At 35.5% G+C, this 17970-nt stretch overlaps 3 protein-coding genes across 5 annotated transcripts in view; 1 reads left to right on the forward strand and 2 right to left on the reverse strand.

Moving 5' to 3' along the window:
- The first annotated feature begins 2383 nt into the window (after window positions 1-2383).
- On the forward strand, window positions 2384-4470 carry smdt1b (single-pass membrane protein with aspartate-rich tail 1b). The gene is made up of 3 exons (XM_053638477.1): window positions 2384-2564; window positions 3547-3696; window positions 3868-4470. The coding sequence occupies exons 1-2, from the start codon at window positions 2409-2411 to the stop codon at window positions 3682-3684; spliced, it is 294 nt and encodes a 97-aa protein (XP_053494452.1). The 5' UTR covers window positions 2384-2408; the 3' UTR covers window positions 3685-3696; window positions 3868-4470.
- A 1018-nt stretch (window positions 4471-5488) lies between these two features.
- On the reverse strand, window positions 5489-13008 carry ndufa6 (NADH:ubiquinone oxidoreductase subunit A6). The gene is made up of 3 exons (XM_053638475.1): window positions 12858-13008; window positions 5774-5889; window positions 5489-5688 (listed from the first exon to the last, which is right to left on the reverse strand). Exons 1-3 carry the CDS (start codon window positions 12991-12993, stop codon window positions 5557-5559), a joined length of 384 nt encoding a protein of 127 aa, XP_053494450.1. The 5' UTR covers window positions 12994-13008; the 3' UTR covers window positions 5489-5556.
- A 508-nt stretch (window positions 13009-13516) lies between these two features.
- The window catches only part of triobpb (TRIO and F-actin binding protein b), an 18042-nt gene continuing 13588 nt past the window's right edge, over window positions 13517-17970 (reverse strand). For all 3 annotated transcript variants that reach the window (XM_053638438.1, XM_053638437.1, XM_053638439.1), the window contains 5 exons: window positions 17472-17631; window positions 17250-17366; window positions 16050-16136; window positions 15701-15897; window positions 13517-15598 (listed from right to left, as the gene is read on the reverse strand). In XM_053638438.1, coding sequence (XP_053494413.1) covers window positions 15742-15897; window positions 16050-16136; window positions 17250-17366; window positions 17472-17631 — 520 coding nt within the window. In that variant the 3' untranslated portion in view covers window positions 13517-15598; window positions 15701-15741. The remainder of the gene's footprint in view (window positions 15599-15700; window positions 15898-16049; window positions 16137-17249; window positions 17367-17471; window positions 17632-17970) is intronic.

A 17970-nucleotide genomic window follows, 5' to 3' on the forward strand; every position in this document is an offset into this window, starting at 1 on the left:
AACTAACGATTTAGTTGGCCGATTATTTCTTCGATTAATCAGATGGGGGGGGGGGCTTTCAGTACCATTTTTTTGTTTATTTAAAATAAAATCCACAAACTGAGTGTTACAAATATAAACTTCAGACTAAAACTTTACACAACTGTTTGTCCAGTTATATAAGACTGAAAGGAACCCAATACACACACACACACACACACACACACCAGAATATATATTATTCATTTAGGACTGTGGTTTAATTCTGTGCTTTTTTTTTTTTTTTTTTTAAGTTTTATATATATATATATATATATATATATATATATATATATATATATATATATATATAGTTATATATATATATATATATAGTTATATATATATATATATAGTTATATATATATATATATATATATATATATATATATATATATAGTTATATAGCACTGAATTAAACTACAGTCCTTAATTAATAATAAAAACTCCCTTTCACTGCACTGTGTGGTTTCTGTTACTTGCTGCTTTTAGGAATATTGTTTTACTTTTGATCATAGTGTTTTAATTAGACATTACAGATCTTACTCGCACTCCCACTGCGAGTGAGGAGCAATGCGGCCTCGTTACTAAAACGTCACTTCCGTTATAATAAACGACAGAATTTAAACTGCAAGCACAAATACAGCATGTAATGACAATAAACTTAAATTAAACTAAACCTCTTAAGCAGCTCGCACCAGTTTCCCCTGCCCCTTACACACAGTGGAGCATTTTGGATATAAACATGAGTTTGTGCTCGTGCAGCACTGTCGTGCTTCCCTGCTACACAAACTCCGCTTTATAAAGTTTGATCTCCGCGGTGTTTAATATAAAATGCCCCCCTGCCTTAGAGGACTTGAAGGTTGCACACTTTCTTCCTCAGTCACTTGATGATTACGCCTTTGTCTGATGTCTGATGAGACTGAGGTCATGTAGGGAATAAAAGGTAACGTTGACATAAACAGTAAACTGAAGAAAGTCATTGTCAGTGACTCTGGGTGTCTGCTAATGCTAGCGGCGTCGCATTACGAGCGTATGACGTCATGTGCCACTGATTAGGAAGCGGCTTATACTTCCGGTTAATAAAAAAAATAAATAATGTGTTCCATTTGAGACGATATTACCTTTCTAAAATTCATACACTAGACCAGTGGTTCTCAACATTTTGTGAGCTCTAGAACCCTAGAATATTTTGAACAATCCACAAGGACCCCCTCACTCCACAACAATTATACTATATATTAAACAGTCATTTCTATATATGTTGCTTTATTTTATTAATATTCAACATTAATAATATTAACATTGGGCATTTAAAATTGAATCAAAACATTCATTTTCTTTTTTTAAACTTATTGTTGGTGTGACATTTACTTTGACTCTCTGAATTATCTGTTGTTTATTTTATCCATCAGTGCGACACTTGAACTTGTCTACCACTCACAGGTTTTTGCAAATTATCATTTCACTTGTAAATAAATTTCAAATAACTCCATCAATGAACGACTGTCAGCTCAGCTCATGTGATATTTGTGAATGCACGCGAATAACCAAACTGATTCATTTTAAAACATCTCATTTGAATAAGTTTTGATACATTTAACAAAAAATATATACAATATTATTAAAACATTTTTAAAACGACCTTGCCGAGAGAGCGGGTATAGAGAATACGACCTTGGGGACAGAGCGGGTATAGAGAATACGACCTTGGGGACAGAGTGGGTATAGAGAATATGACCTTGAGGACAGAGCGGTTATAGAGGGCACGACCTTGCCGAGAGAGCGGGTATAGAGGGAGAACAGAATAGGACCCAGCAATGCACCTTGTGGAACTCCAGTGAAGAATCAGCAGGAAGCAGATGTGACCAGGTAAACCACTGCCATGCTGTGTCATGAATTCAAAGATCCATGGGGACGGACAGGAGTCTCTAGTGATTCGAATGCTGCTGATAATCACTGAGTGTACTGCTTATAGCTTAATCAGTTTACTTATAGCTTATTGCTTAATCATACTGCTTAAGATGTAATCAAATGTATGTAAATCTCTTACATGATGTCATCATTATGAATGAATATAGAGTTTAAACGAGTATTATACTGTGTCTCTGAAATCCTGGGATATGGGACGTAAACATCATCATCCTCAGGGATGAAGATGTGCTCCTCAAGCAGAGGCACAAACCTGGCAACCAATACATAAATACAAAATGAAGAATTTAATATATAACAGCAACACATTTATTTCCTCTTAAAATGTTTTAGATTTACTAATAATATTCATCTTTCATATTTCTCCATGTGTATAATGTGTACACAACAAGGCTTGTCAACCCGTTAAACAGTAAATCTTCCCGATCTGGCAACCCGCAGCTCTGCGCTGAGGTAAAATGGCGTCTCCGCTGTGGTGTCGGTTTGCGAGACTGTCTCGTAATATCGGTGTGTTTCCGCGGACAGCGGTGTGTGAGAGCTCGGGAACGGGGCGGACACAGTGCCGGACCGCTGTGTGCACCTCCAGCGGCGCCATTCTGCCCAAACCCAAGAAGGTAAGCGCGGGACAAAGCCGCCATTATTAGCCGCTGAACCTGTCTTGTTTTGACAGCTGTAGCGGAAAATGGAGTGTAACGGTATTGTTAAATCCTACCTGTATTATGGCAAACTGCCGCCTCCTGCGCTCGGATTGGCTAGCAGACGTCTTTTCGCGCAGTGCAGGTGTCGTGTGGACCAATCAGATCGCAGCATCTCATAACGGCTGTACTTAAGTCCTGCTGATGAATGCCATGCGCAGTGTGTGTGAGGCAGGAATGCGGAAGGGAAGAATCAGACAAATGTATAAAAAATGGAGAATGAAATGGAAGAGAATGAGGGAGATGTGTTGTCCACAAACAGACACTGGGTTAAGAGCTTCCATTTTTAGTACTGAAATACAGTTTCAGGGTAAAATAGGTGCAGGGTTATCTAAATGATCTCTTTATTATTCACTGCGCGTGCGTGCAGTGAAAAGCATGAATAGCAGTCATTATTAGTTGTAAAGAATCAGTAAAGCACCACCTCTTCTCAGGTGTACTTCTCTGTTCTTCTCAGAGCACAGCCCTGTTCAGGTGGGATTAGTTCTCCATGTGCAGGTGTGTGATGTAATTAATCCCGGACTGGGTAAAGATTGCATTATATCCTGTGTGAAAAGAGGTTTAGGGTTTGTTCTTCAGTATAAAGAGACTGCAGGAAGCGCTCGCTCGTATCTCTTTATCAGAAGTTATATATAGACGAGGTGTTAAAGGGTGTGACAGAGAAGACCGCTTTTAGGGAAGTTCCTAGTGCAGGTACACACTACAGACATGTTAGTAATGAAGTGTGGACACGCCCATGACTACACACACTTATAATACAGATCAAAACCATCTGTGTGTGTTAAAATGAGGTGTTCGTAGCACACACACACGCTACATCAGTTAGAATCACACATATCTGAATCTGAATGGTACTGATGATGATGATGATAATGAGTGTGTGTGTGTGTGTTCATCCCAGACGGCATTTGGCATGTTAAGGATCTCTGTGGTCGTGATCCCCTTCCTGTACATCGGTACTCTGATCAGTAAAAACTTCGCTGCTCTGCTGGAGGAGCACGACATCTTCGTCCCTGAGGATGATGATGATGATGATTAAACACACACACAGGTGGTATCATACACCACACACACACACACACACACACACACACACACACACACTGAATCACCTGCAAATATTTATAGTACTGAAATTTATTATTACTATTATTATTATTATTATTATTATTATTAACCTCTCTGTGTGTGTGTGTGTGTGTGTGTGTGTGTGTGTGTGTAGATGTGTAAGTCTGCGGTACTCTTCCTGGACGTCGGAGAACATTTCAGATCCCATGGCGTGTCCGGTTCATCTCTAACACTGTAGTGTGTGTGTGTGTGTGTGTGTGTGTTTGTGTTTACAGAGCTGTGTGTGAAACCTGAACAGCTCCTCCTGTCTGCATGCACTGTATAAATAGTAATAAACCAAAACACTGGAGGAAACTCGACTTGTGTGTGTGTGTGTGTGTGTGTGTGTGTTTGTATGGTATTGAGTAAAGAGTCGTTCGTAGGGGTCAAAGGTGACAGCTTTTTTGTAAGTATGATGTACTGATGATGATGAGACTCAGTTAATATCACACTACCTGGACATGAGCTACGTGACTAAACTTTTATCAGAGTGTAAAATTATGAGCAGCACTAGGGGGCGCTGAAGGTTGTAGCTACATTTAGCTAAAATTAGACCTTATTTACATTCAGGAGCCTGAAATATGTCAGATTATGTCACATCTGCACACTGTTGGATTTTAATGAGCTCTTTATGGTCACTACACCTTATTTTTGTTTACTATAATAGTAGTAGTGCAGCTGTGGCTCAGGTGGTAGAGCGGGTTGTCCACTAATCGTAGGGTTGGTGGTTCGATTCCTGGCCCATGTGACTCCACATACCGAAGTGTCCTTGGGAAAGACACTGAACCCCAAGTTGCTCCTGATGGCAAGTTAGCGCCTTGCATGGCAGCTCTGCTACCGTTGGTGTGTGTGTGTGTGAATGGGTGAATGAGAGCCAGGGTAAAGCATTTTGGATAAAAGCGCTGTATTAGTGCAGACCATTTATCATTAGTGAGCGGTCTGAGTCTTAAGGCTCCGTCCACATGTCTGTGGGGGTGTATGTTTGTTTGTATGTATGTGTGTTTTATATATATAATGTTTTATTTTGCCTCTTGTCCACATCACTGTGTTTTGGATCACTTAAAATGAAAGTTTAAACTTATCCACTTTTGAGGAGTTTTTAATCAGTGTGTTTGTGTACGTGTGTAAAACCAGTGACTGTATATACAAATGTCTCTGAGGCCCTCTAGTGCTGGCTGTGGGACATTTCTAACTCCGCCCATTCCCTGCTCAGTCACATCTCCACTAATTATTTTCAGGAATTGAATTCTGCTTGTGTTTTTATTCTGTGGCTGGCAACTCCCACTTCAACCCGAAATAGGCTTAAAAACACACACTATGGAATAATAGAAAAAGAAGAAAAAAAAAGTCATGCAGAGCAGTAAACAGTAATGAACTAAACAAAGTCAGTATTTGGTGTGACAATCCTTTAGTTTTTGGAGAGAAAAACCCCTCAGTAGTCTGGAACACTGTGTTCAGGACATTAGTGGTAAGTTTTTCAGAGCGTGATGTAGAATCTGCTTCTGTCTCTGCAGTAGAACCCAACGGCCTACTGCTGGGGGGGGGTGGGGGGGAACCACCACTGTTCCAGTGGTCGAGCTCGAAACTCTACATTCTAGAACCCTGTCGTTCAGAACGAGCTCCTCCCAGATCTCACCGCATGTGCACATGAAGGGAGCCAATCAGAATGCAGGATCTTTCACTGGTCACTGATCTCACACACACACACAGGAGAAATCAGTCAGACAGACACAGTGTGTGAGTAATGCAGTGTATTTACAGTTCAGCATCAGAGAAGATAATAAGGTGAAAGGTCAGAGAGAGGTCAGGGGGTGTGTCCATCATAAAACTTGGACAGGAAGTCGGTGGGGCGCGGTGTCTCCGTCTCGTGGAAGTAGCGCATGATGTGTGTCTTCTGTTTCCACACGTTAATGGTCTCCTGCAGCTCCATCTTACTCTGAGGATACACACACACACACACACCAGATCTGAAAATAAGCTACAGGTTCAGTTACATGATAACCACACACACACAGTGTTACCTTGATGATGAGCATGTCGATGACGCGAGGGTCGCGGATGTGTTTGTTCTTATCGAACAGCTCTCTCACTTTGTCTCGGCCCTGACGTGCTGTGATGTCCAGCTGATACATCGCCACTGAAACAAACACACACACACACACACACACACACACACACACACACAGAGGGTTCAACAACAATTTACACCACCCTGCTGCTGAGTTCTGGACTGTGATTGGTCAGAAGGTGGTGATTAGTTCTCTAGAACAGCGGCTCTGACAGTAGTGCAGGTGTATATTAATGCTCTCGTTCTAAGACATTATCGTTTCCATAGTAACAGCTCATTCACAGGGACGTGTACAGCGCACGCTCCACTGATAGTGAACTGTTTTTTTTTTTTTTAAAGTTTTCTGTACGATGTTTGTGTTCATGTAATATTTATGGAAGGAGTCTCCAGTGTCAGAGGTAAAGCTGTAGCTTTAAGTCTTCAGGACGGAGGAGTTCATGCCGTCGTTCTTTAAGAGATTTTTAAAACCGCTGCGGTGTAAGAGGAATAAAACACTTGTGCTGTTACAGGAAAATAATAAAGTTCGAGGTGGTAACAGTAACTCCACTTCATCACACCACGCTGTCACTGATCATTTCCTTGTAAATACACACCACTGAATGTGTTATTCCTTATTTATTCAACAACAACAACAACAACCAGAGAGACTCAACTACTGTCATGATAAATGTGCATTATTTTCAAATGGTCCTCTGTAAAGCTGTGCGTCAGTAACACACACACACACAGTAAAATACAACACTGAGAGACAGAGAGAAAGAATGAGACACACAAACAGACAGACAGACAAAGAGAGACAGAGAGACACAGACAGACAGACACACAGACAGACAGACACACACACACACCCTACCTGCCCAGGTGTTATTTATTTATTTATTATTTATATAAAACACTGCGGTATAGGGAGGTTAGGGTATATTTTATTATTATTATTTATATAAAACACTGCAGGGTTAGGGTATATTTTATTATTATTATTTATTTATATAAAACACTGCAGGGTTAGGGTATATTTTATTATTATTATTTATTTATATAAAACACTGCAGGGTTAGGGTATATTTTATTATTATTATTTATATAAAACACTGCAGGGTTAGGGTATATTTTATTATTATTATTTATTTATATAAAACACTGCAGGGTTAGGGTATATTTTATTATTATTATTTATATAAAACACTGCGGGGTTAGGGTATATTTTATTATTATTATTTATATAAAACACTGCAGGGTTAGGGTATATTTTATTATTATTATTTATATAAAACACTGCAGGGTTAGGGTATATTTTATTATTATTATTTATTTATATAAAACACTGCAGGGTTAGAGTATATTTTATTATTATTATTTATATAAAACACTGCAGGGTTAGGGTATATTTTATTATTATTATTTATTTATATAAAACACTGCAGGGTTAGGGTATATTTTATTATCATTTATGTTATATAAAACACTGCAGGGTTAGGGTATATTTTATTATTATTATTTATATAAAACACTGCAGGGTTAGGGTATATTTTATTATTATTATTTATATAAAACACTGCAGGGTTAGGGTATATTTTATTATTATTATTTATTTATATAAAACACTGCAGGGTTAGGGTATATTTTATTATTATTATTTATATAAAACACTGCAGGGTTAGGGTATATTTTATTATTATTATTTATTTATATAAAACACTGCAGGGTTAGGGTATATTTTATTATTATTTATTTATATAAAACACTGCAGGGTTAGGGTATATTTTATTATTATTTATTTATATAAAACACTGCAGGGTTAGAGTATATTTTATTATTATTATTTATATAAAACACTGCAGGGTTAGGGTATATTTTATTATTATTATTTATATAAAACACTGCAGGGTTAGGGTATATTTTATTATCATTTATGTTATATAAAACACTGCAGGGTTAGGGTATATTTTATTATTATTATTTATATAAAACACTGCAGGGTTAGGGTATATTTTATTATCATTTATGTTATATAAAACACTGCAGGGTTAGGGTATATTTTATTATTATTATTTATATAAAACACTGCAGGGTTAGGGTATATTTTATTATCATTTATGTTATATAAAACACTGCAGGGTTAGGGTATATTTTATTATTATTATTTATATAAAACACTGCAGGGTTAGGGTATATTTTATTATTATTATTTATATAAAACACTGCAGGGTTAGGGTATATTTTATTATTATTATTTATTTATATAAAACACTGCAGGGTTAGGGTATATTTTATTATCATTTATGTTATATAAAACACTGCAGGGTTAGGGTATATTTTATTATCATTTATTTATATAAAACACTGCAGGGTTAGAGTATATTTTATTATTATTATTTATATAAAACACTGCAGGGTTAGGGTATATTTTATTATTATTATTTATTTATATAAAACACTGCAGGGTTAGGGTATATTTTATTATCATTTATGTTATATAAAACACTGCAGGGTTAGGGTATATTTTATTATCATTTATTTATATAAAACACTGCAGGGTTAGAGTATATTTTATTATTATTATTTATATAAAACACTGCAGGGTTAGGGTATATTTTATTATTATTATTTATTTATATAAAACACTGCAGGGTTAGGGTATATTTTATTATCATTTATGTTATATAAAACACTGCAGGGTTAGGGTATATTTTATTATTATTATTTATATAAAACACTGCAGGGTTAGGGTATATTTTATTATTATTATTTATATAAAACACTGCAGGGTTAGGGTATATTTTATTATTATTATTTATTTATATAAAACACTGCAGGGTTAGGGTATATTTTATTATTATTATTTATATAAAACACTGCAGGGTTAGGGTATATTTTATTATTATTATTTATTTATATAAAACACTGCAGGGTTAGGGTATATTTTATTATTATTTATTTATATAAAACACTGCAGGGTTAGGGTATATTTTATTATTATTTATTTATATAAAACACTGCAGGGTTAGGGTATATTTTATTATTATTTATTTATATAAAACACTGCAGGGTTAGGGTATATTTTATTATCATTTATGTTATATAAAACACTGCAGGGTTAGGGTATATTTTATTATTATTTATTTATATAAAACACTGCAGGGTTAGGGTATATTTTATTATTATTTATTTATATAAAACACTGCAGGGTTAGGGTATATTTTATTATTATTTATTTATATAAAACACTGCAGGGTTAGGGTATATTTTATTATTATTTATTTATATAAAACACTGCAGGGTTAGAGTATATTTCATTATTATTTATTTATATAAAACACTGCAGGGTTAGGGTATATTTTATTATTATTTATTTATATAAAACACTGCAGGGTTAGGGTATATTTTATTATTATTATTATTTATATAAAACACTGCAGGGTTAGAGTATATTTCATTATTATTTATTTATATAAAACACTGCAGGGTTAGGGTATATTTTATTATTATTTATTTATATAAAACACTGCAGGGTTAGGGTATATTTTATTATTATTTATTTATATAAAACACTGCAGGGTTAGGGTATATTTTATTATTATTTATTTATATAAAACACTGCAGGGTTAGAGTATATTTCATTATTATTTATTTATATAAAACACTGCAGGGTTAGGGTATATTTTATTATTATTTATTTATATAAAACACTGCAGGGTTAGGGTATATTTTATTATTATTATTATTTATATAAAACACTGCAGGGTTAGAGTATATTTCATTATTATTTATTTATATAAAACACTGCAGGGTTAGGGTATATTTTATTATTATTTATTTATATAAAACACTGCAGGGTTAGGGTATATTTTATTATCATTTATTTATATAAAACACTGCAGGGTTAGAGTATATTTCATTATTATTTATTTATATAAAACACTGCAGGGTTAGGGTATATTTTATTATTATTATTTATTTATATAAAACACTGCAGGGTTAGGGTATATTTTATTATTATTATTTATATAAAACACTGCAGGGTTAGGGTATATTTTATTATTATTATTTATTTATATAAAACACTGCAGGGTTAGGGTATATTTTATTATTATTTATTTATATAAAACACTGCAGGGTTAGGGTATATTTTATTATTATTATTTATTTATATAAAACACTGCAGGGTTAGGGTATATTTTATTATCATTTATGTTATATAAAACACTGCAGGGTTAGGGTATATTTTATTATTATTATTTATTTATATAAAACACTGCAGGGTTAGGGTATATTTTATTATTATTTATTTTCATAAAACACTGCAGGGTTAGGGTATATTTTATTATTATTTATTTATATAAAACACTGCAGGGTTAGGGTATATTTTATTATTATTTATTTTCATAAAACACTGCAGGGTTAGGGTATATTTTATTATTATTTATTTATATAAAACACTGCAGGGTTAGGGTATATTTTATTATCATTTATGTTATATAAAACACTGCAGGGTTAGGGTATATTTTATTATTATTTATTTATATAAAACACTGCAGGGTTAGGGTATATTTTATTATTATTTATTTTCATAAAACACTGCAGGGTTAGGGTATATTTTATTATTATTTATTTATATAAAACACTGCAGGGTTAGGGTATATTTTATTATCATTTATGTTATATAAAACACTGCAGGGTTAGGGTATATTTTATTATCATTTATGTTATATAAAACACTGCAGGGTTAGGGTATATTTTATTATTATTTATTTATATAAAACACTGCAGGGTTAGGGTATATTTTATTATTATTTATTTTCATAAAACACTGCAGGGTTAGGGTATATTTTATTATTATTTATTTATATAAAACACTGCAGGGTTAGGGTATATTTTATTATCATTTATGTTATATAAAACACTGCAGGGTTAGGGTATATTTTATTATTATTTATTTTCATAAAACACTGCAGGGTTAGGGTATATTTTATTATTATTTATTTATATAAAACACTGCAGGGTTAGGGTATATTTTATTATCATTTATGTTATATAAAACACTGCAGGGTTAGGGTATATTTTATTATTATTTATTTTCATAAAACACTGCAGGGTTAGGGTATATTTTATTATTATTTATTTATATAAAACACTGCAGGGTTAGGGTATATTTTATTATCATTTATGTTATATAAAACACTGCAGGGTTAGGGTATATTAGATTATTATTTATTTATATAAAACACTGCAGGGTTAGGGTATATTTTATTATTATTTATTTATATAAAACACTGCAGGGTTAGGGTATATTTTATTATTATTTATTTATATAAAACACTGCAGGGTTAGGGTATATTTTATTATTATTTATTTATATAAAACACTGCAGGGTTAGGGTATATTTTATTATCATTTATGTTATATAAAACACTGCAGGGTTAGGGTATATTAGATTATTATTTATTTATATAAAACACTGCAGGGTTAGGGTATATTTTATTATTATTTATTTATATAAAACACTGCAGGGTTAGGGTATATTTTATTATTATTTATTTATATAAAACACTGCAGGGTTAGGGTATATTTTATTATCATTTATGTTATATAAAACACTGCAGGGTTAGGGTATATTTCATTATTATTTATTTATATAAAACACTGCAGGGTTAGGGTATATTTTATTATTATTTATTTATATAAAACACTGCAGGGTTAGGGTATATTTTATTATTATGATTTATTTATATAAAACACTGCAGGGTTAGGGTATATCTCATTATTATTTATTTATATAAAACACTGCAGGGTTAGGGTATATTTCATTATTATTTATTTATATAAAACACTGCAGGGTTAGGGTATATTTCATTATTATTTATTTATATAAAACACTGCAGGGTTAGGGTATATTAGATTATTATTTATTTATATAAAACACTGCAGGGTTAGGGTATATTTTATTATTATTATTTATTTATATAAAACACTGCAGGGTTAGGGTATATTTTATTATTATTTATTTATATAAAACACTGCAGGGTTAGGGTATATTTTATTATTATTATTTATTTATATAAAACACTGCAGGGTTAGGGTATATTTTATTATTATTTATTTATATAAAACACTGCAGGGTTAGGGTATATTTTATTATTATTATTTATTTATATAAAATACTGCAGGGTTAGGGTATATTTTATTATTATTTATTTATATAAAACACTGCAGGGTTAGGGTATATTTCATTATTATTTATTTATATAAAACACTGCAGGGTTAGGGTATATTTCATTATTATTTATTTATATAAAACACTGCAGGGTTAGGGTATATTTTATTATCATTTATGTTATATAAAACACTGCAGGGTTAGGGTATATTTTATTATTATTATTTATTTATATAAAACACTGCAGGGTTAGGGTATATTTTATTATTATTATTTATTTATATAAAACACTGCAGGGTTAGGGTATATTTTATTATTATTTATTTATATAAAACACTGCAGGGTTAGGGTATATTTTATTATTATTTATTTATATAAAACACTGCAGGGTCAGGGTATATTTTATTATTATTATTTATTTATATAAAACACTGCAGGGTTAGGGTATATTTTATTATTATTATTTATATAAAACACTGCAGGGTTAGGGTATATTTCATTATTATTTATTTATATAAAACACTGCAGGGTTAGGGTATATTTCATTATTATTTATTTATATAAAACACTGCAGGGTTAGGGTATATTTTATTATTATTATTTATATAAAACACTGCAGGGTTAGGGTATATTTCATTATTATTTATTTATATAAAACACTGCAGGGTTAGGGTATATTTCATTATTATTTATTTATATAAAACACTGCAGGGTTAGGGTATATTATTTTATTATCATTATAATCTACATACTGTCTGACTCCCTTTATAAAGCCCTGACTGACAGCAGGTGCTAACACAGTTAGCTTAGCATATCTCTGAGAGTCGACCTTGACCCGGTGTTTTTTAATAATAAATATTATAAAGGGTCCGGACGGTGTTACCGGTATTCGGTACTTCCCGGTACCAGGCCCGGTACAGCTCCCTCACACGCCGCTTGGCCTCGTCCATATCGCGGCTTAGGAGCGGCTTCACCGCCCGCACAGCTCCGGCAGTCCGGGTAGCAGCAGAGGACGCCATGTTTACTCTCCAACAACCACAACCTGGCTCACTTCCGGTGAGCACTTCCGCCTGTAAAACAGCTGGGCATGAGCGCAGTACTGCCACCTATAGACAGGAAGTGCACAACACAGCGACCGGAAACAGACTGATTCTGCTCTACTGTACACTTTTATCTTCAGTATTTTTATTTTATTTTGAACTGATTATACTTAATAAAAATAACGACATGAAAACTAAATACCTGTATTTTTGTCTCTTGTCTTGTCTACGTTGGTATAAGAGACTTGGCTAGATTTTGTATAACATTTATTTACTATGAAATTGTATTTAGAATATAAACATACAATTGTAAGCTAAATAAAAGTTAGCTCATGTTAGCTCACACCTGCTACACCTTCAGTGGACTGATGATGAGGTGTTTGTGATGGTGTTTAGGCATAGACAGATAGATAGATAGATAGACAGATAGACAGATAGATAGACAGATATACAGGACACACCCTACCTATTTAACACACAATGTACAACGAAGACTAGAGACTGAAGTAAAACACAATGCTCACTTTATTGATATTGACTATGGGACATTTAAACATTATTTTACAGATGCTGCTTTAAATAAAAAACATTTTCATAAAGACAAAGTGTCGTTTTATCTTACAAAAAGAACATAAAGTAACTTTGGCTCATTGAAGCAATGTTTTGGTGTGTTTTCTCTGTGGCACTGCAGGTCTGCACATCAGCTCCTCCATCGTAACTCAGTGTGTGTGTGTGTGTGTGTACAGAACACACTGATCCCACATCAGCTAACATTACACACCTCTCTCCATATTATACTACACTTCTCTAATGCACCCTATGTGCACTGCTCACTCCCCCGGGCCTTTATCCCAACACTGATCCTAACACTAACACCTTCTCTGGGACGAGTGTGTTTTATTACATCATCAGCCTTACCCAGCATGCACTGCTATGATAAGACGACGGTTTCCTTTACGCAGTAGCTGATGAAGCTGTTATAACTGTAAACAAGAGCAATAAAACACCTATACCTAAAACTGTAACATTTCACTGTGTTCAGATTGAGTATTAATGCGACACTAAATATTCTAGATGGCTGAATGCTAGAGCGGTTTACATGCCTGGTGGATTATTCTAGAACCCTTCCAGTTCAAGCAGTGTACAAGTCTAGGTTACAGGACCAGTGCCTTCCTGATTGAGTTCTCTACGAACTAAAACTTCATATAGTTTTAATTTTGTGTTTATTATTTACAGCATATGCTCTAGATGTTCACCCTTATACCTCCAAGTCTTTCCCCAACCGCTGTCTCACATTTCTGTGGATTTTACTCAACATACTCCCAATGAGTCCTGACTTTTCAGACACCCTGTAGAACTCGGCTGAGCAGGCAACAGCCTTTGCAGGTGAAATATTCCAGAACCCTTCCAGCTTGAACAGTCTAGAACCCATTCGGGTTTAACATTGTAGAACTCTACTTAGATGGGCAGGCTTCAGCCCTCCCTGGATGTGTAGTTTAGAACCTCTCCATCCAGAGCCCCCTGGAACCCTTCCAGCATTGTTTAAGATTGCAGAAGTCTATTTAGCTGTGCAGCCCACAGTCCTTCCTGACTGTGTTATTCTAGAACCCATCCAGCCTAAGAACGTTAAAACACATTGCCTGGTTAATCAAGTCTACAAGTCGTATTGGTGGAATATTCTGGAACTCTTCATCCTCAATACTTCCTGGTTTAACACTTACATAGAACTCTTAACTTGAAAAGGTTGAGAAGTCGACAACATTTTTTAACATTCTAGAACCCTTAAACATTTGAACAGTCTACACCCTTCCTGGTTGCGTATTCCAGAACCTTTTCCAGTCAAGAACTCTAGAACCGTTCCAGGTTAACATCCAAGACCTCTGCCTAGTTGGGCGGTCCACCACCCTTTTCTGGTTGTGTATTCTAGAACCCTTTCAGAATGAAGGTCTAGAAATCTTCCATCTTGATCACACTAGAACCTTTCCAGGTTTAAAATTTTAGAACTCTTTCTGAGGGAGCCACAACCCTTGCTGGATGTGCATTCTAGAACCCTTCCAGGTTTAGCATTCAAGACCTCTGCCTACTTCAAGCCGTCCCCAAGCCTTTCAGATATATCTGGACTGCAGGTCTAGAACCCTTCCATCTTGACCACTCTAGAACTCTGACTGAACACTCCATAACTCTTCTGGGTTCCTGGGATCAGAAATATTCTAGAACTTCACTGTCTTTGAACATTCCATCTCCTCTGTGTGTGTGTGTGTGTGTGTGTGTGTGTGTGTGTGTGTGAGAGAGAGTTGATCGCTCCACCCTATACTTTACTTGCTCATGTCCACCCAGTGAGTGTCCCTGTGGAGAGCAGGGTGTGTGGTTTGTGACAAGTCCTGAACTCCCACATCTCTGTGTGTGTGTGTGTGTGTGTATGTGTGTGTGTGGTCCCAGAGAGAAAATATATCATTCGTTTTTAGATTCATGATTGTGAGACTCACACACACACACATTTAAAAAAGTGCAGATGCAGATTTAAGTCATCCAGTGTATCATAACCAGTCAGCTGACCCAGATCTCTGCTCCTGATTGGCTGATGCTGAAATACACACACAAGCGTTTTATGCAGTTATATAAGGATTCAGAACTTTTTTCTGAAAATTGTCAGGTATAGCGTAAATTACATGTGTGTGTTCAGTACCTGTGGGTGTGTGTGTGTGCGTGTGTGTGTGTATGTGTGTGTTAGATGCTGTTGTGCAGTCCCCGCTCCTCCTGCAGGGCGGCGATGGTGAGTCTCAGATGTTCTTGAAGTGTCTGAACCTCTCCTTCACTTCTCTCCTTCAACACCTTCAGCTCCTCACACACGTTCTGATACTGCACACACACACTCTGCTTCTCCTACACACACACACACACACACACACACACACACACACACACACTTTGTGAGAATATTAAATATGTAATCGTATGCTAATGCAATGACACATGAATCACACACACACACACACACACACACACACACACACACACACACACACACAGTGTACCGTGGTGAGAAACTGCACTTCGTTCCTTAAGCACATGATCTCTTTGTGCAAGTACTCCAGCTCATTGTGCTTCACTCTCAGCAGCACCTGAAAACACACACACAAACAATAGTAAAATATTGGCACCCCGGCAAAGCCATGCCATTCTACACCCTTAAATCTTGCTCCGTTTCTGTAGCTGAACTTGGACTCCAGTATCCAGTGCACCGTGTAGGTCTTATGTAGTGAGCACCTGTAGTGAGCAGGAAGCCATTTGGGATCTGAGATCTCTGTATGATCCCGAGTCAGAACATAAACTGCAGCTCAGTAACAGTGAGAAGAATAAAAACATAAACAAAGCTGAAACTCCACACAGTGGTTAATGAGGTATGAACACATGCCGCTCTGGTATCTTTACATTCTGATTCTGTATACGGAGGTAAAGCGCAGATTTGATAAATAATCAGTTTGGTATGAATCAGTAACTCAACTGAATATGTAGCTGTGTATCTAAAGTTATACCAGAAACTGTAAAGAACAGGGAACGACAGTAATGTAAGTGTCAGGTTATGAAAGCATGACCCAGGGTTTCAGTTTCTCTCAGTCTGAGTAAGGTTACAGTCAGGAGAGGTCATGGAGAGGTCACGGAGCTGTTACACAGCGGTTTGCGTGAGTCACCTCATATGGGGTCCAAACAAACCTGACAACATTTGTAGAAGGTCTAACTGTAACACTGTCAATATCACCCGAGATGTTTTTGGAGGTTTAGAAGAATAAAATGTCTGTTTTTTGTCAGAGTTTAAGAAGTTTGCAGTCCACTGATTTTATATCATGAGGATGTTCAGTTACAGAGTTACGTAGACTTTAGGGCAGTTACGTATACTTTAGGGCAGTTACGTATACTTTAGGGCAGTCACGTATACTTTAGGGCAGTCACGTATACTTTAGGGCAGTCACGTATACTTTAGGGCAGTCACGTAGACCTTAAGGCAGTCACGTAGACCTTAGGGTAGTCACGTAGACTTTAGGAAAGTTACGTAGACTTTAGGGCAGTCACGTAGACTTTAGGGCACTCACGCAGATTTTTGGGTGGTCACGCAGACTTTTGGGCGGTGGGTTATACAGTTGTATCAGAAAATTAAAATGAAAACCAAGCATGAGCCGAGCCTTAATAAACTTCTACTACTAGTAACGTTGCTACTGATTACTGACGATACTGACCTCCAGTTCACACACTGATCTCCCCTTGTTGCCGTCGACGATGCCCTCCTCTGACCTCTGACCTGTGACAAATGAGCGCATACGCCGGAACTCCTCTGTTAAACGAGACTGAAGATCCTACAGAGAGAATAAAGGGAGGATTATTAACAACACCCACAATGTAACTCCTTCACTACCCCATTTATCAGTCTATCTCTCCTTCATTCTCTTTCCCTCCATCACCTGGTTTTGTCTGCGCAGTTGCTCCATCTCTCTCTCCTTCATGCTGATCTGTCGTTCTTTCTCTCCATTGGTCTGTTGTTCTCTGTTCAGTTCCAGGCATTTCTGAGAGTAACGATCTGATAAACCATCCAGCTCCCTCCTCAGAGACATGAGCTCCTGCCTGCACACACAACACAACATAACATAATATAATATAATATATATAGTGTGTGTGTGTGTGTACTCACTGCTGCTGGTCTGGGACAGTGTGCGTGTGTGTGTGTGTGTGTGTGTGTACTCACTGCTGCTGGTCTGGGACAGTGTGTGTGTGAGAGTGTGTGTGTGTGTACTCACTGCTGCTGGTCTGGGACAGTGTGTGTGTGTGTACTCACTGCTGCTGGTCAGGGACAGTGTGTGTGTGTGTGTGTGTGTACTCACTGCTGCTGGTCTGGGACAGTGTGTGTGTGTGTGTTCTCACTGCTGCTGGTCTGGAACAGTGTGTGTGTGTGTGTGTGTACTC

This window comes from Ictalurus furcatus, chromosome 12, assembly GCF_023375685.1.
Source record: "Ictalurus furcatus strain D&B chromosome 12, Billie_1.0, whole genome shotgun sequence".
In the NCBI taxonomy this organism is placed as follows: domain Eukaryota; kingdom Metazoa; phylum Chordata; class Actinopteri; order Siluriformes; family Ictaluridae; genus Ictalurus; species Ictalurus furcatus.

Coding starts and splice junctions, on each gene's coding strand:
- smdt1b (XM_053638477.1), top strand. CDS start 2,409: ATGGCGTCTCCGCTGTGGTGTCGGTTTGCGAGACTGTCTCGTAATATC. Junction 2,565..3,546: donor TTCTGCCCAAACCCAAGAAG/GTAAGCGCGGGA, acceptor TGTTCATCCCAG/ACGGCATTTGGCATGTTAAG.
- ndufa6 (XM_053638475.1), bottom strand. CDS start 12,993: ATGGCGTCCTCTGCTGCTACCCGGACTGCCGGAGCTGTGCGGGCGGTG. Junction 5,890..12,857: donor CCGGGAAGTACCGAATACCG/GTAACACCGTCC, acceptor TGTTTGTTTCAG/TGGCGATGTATCAGCTGGAC. Junction 5,689..5,773: donor TCGACATGCTCATCATCAAG/GTAACACTGTGT, acceptor GTGTATCCTCAG/AGTAAGATGGAGCTGCAGGA.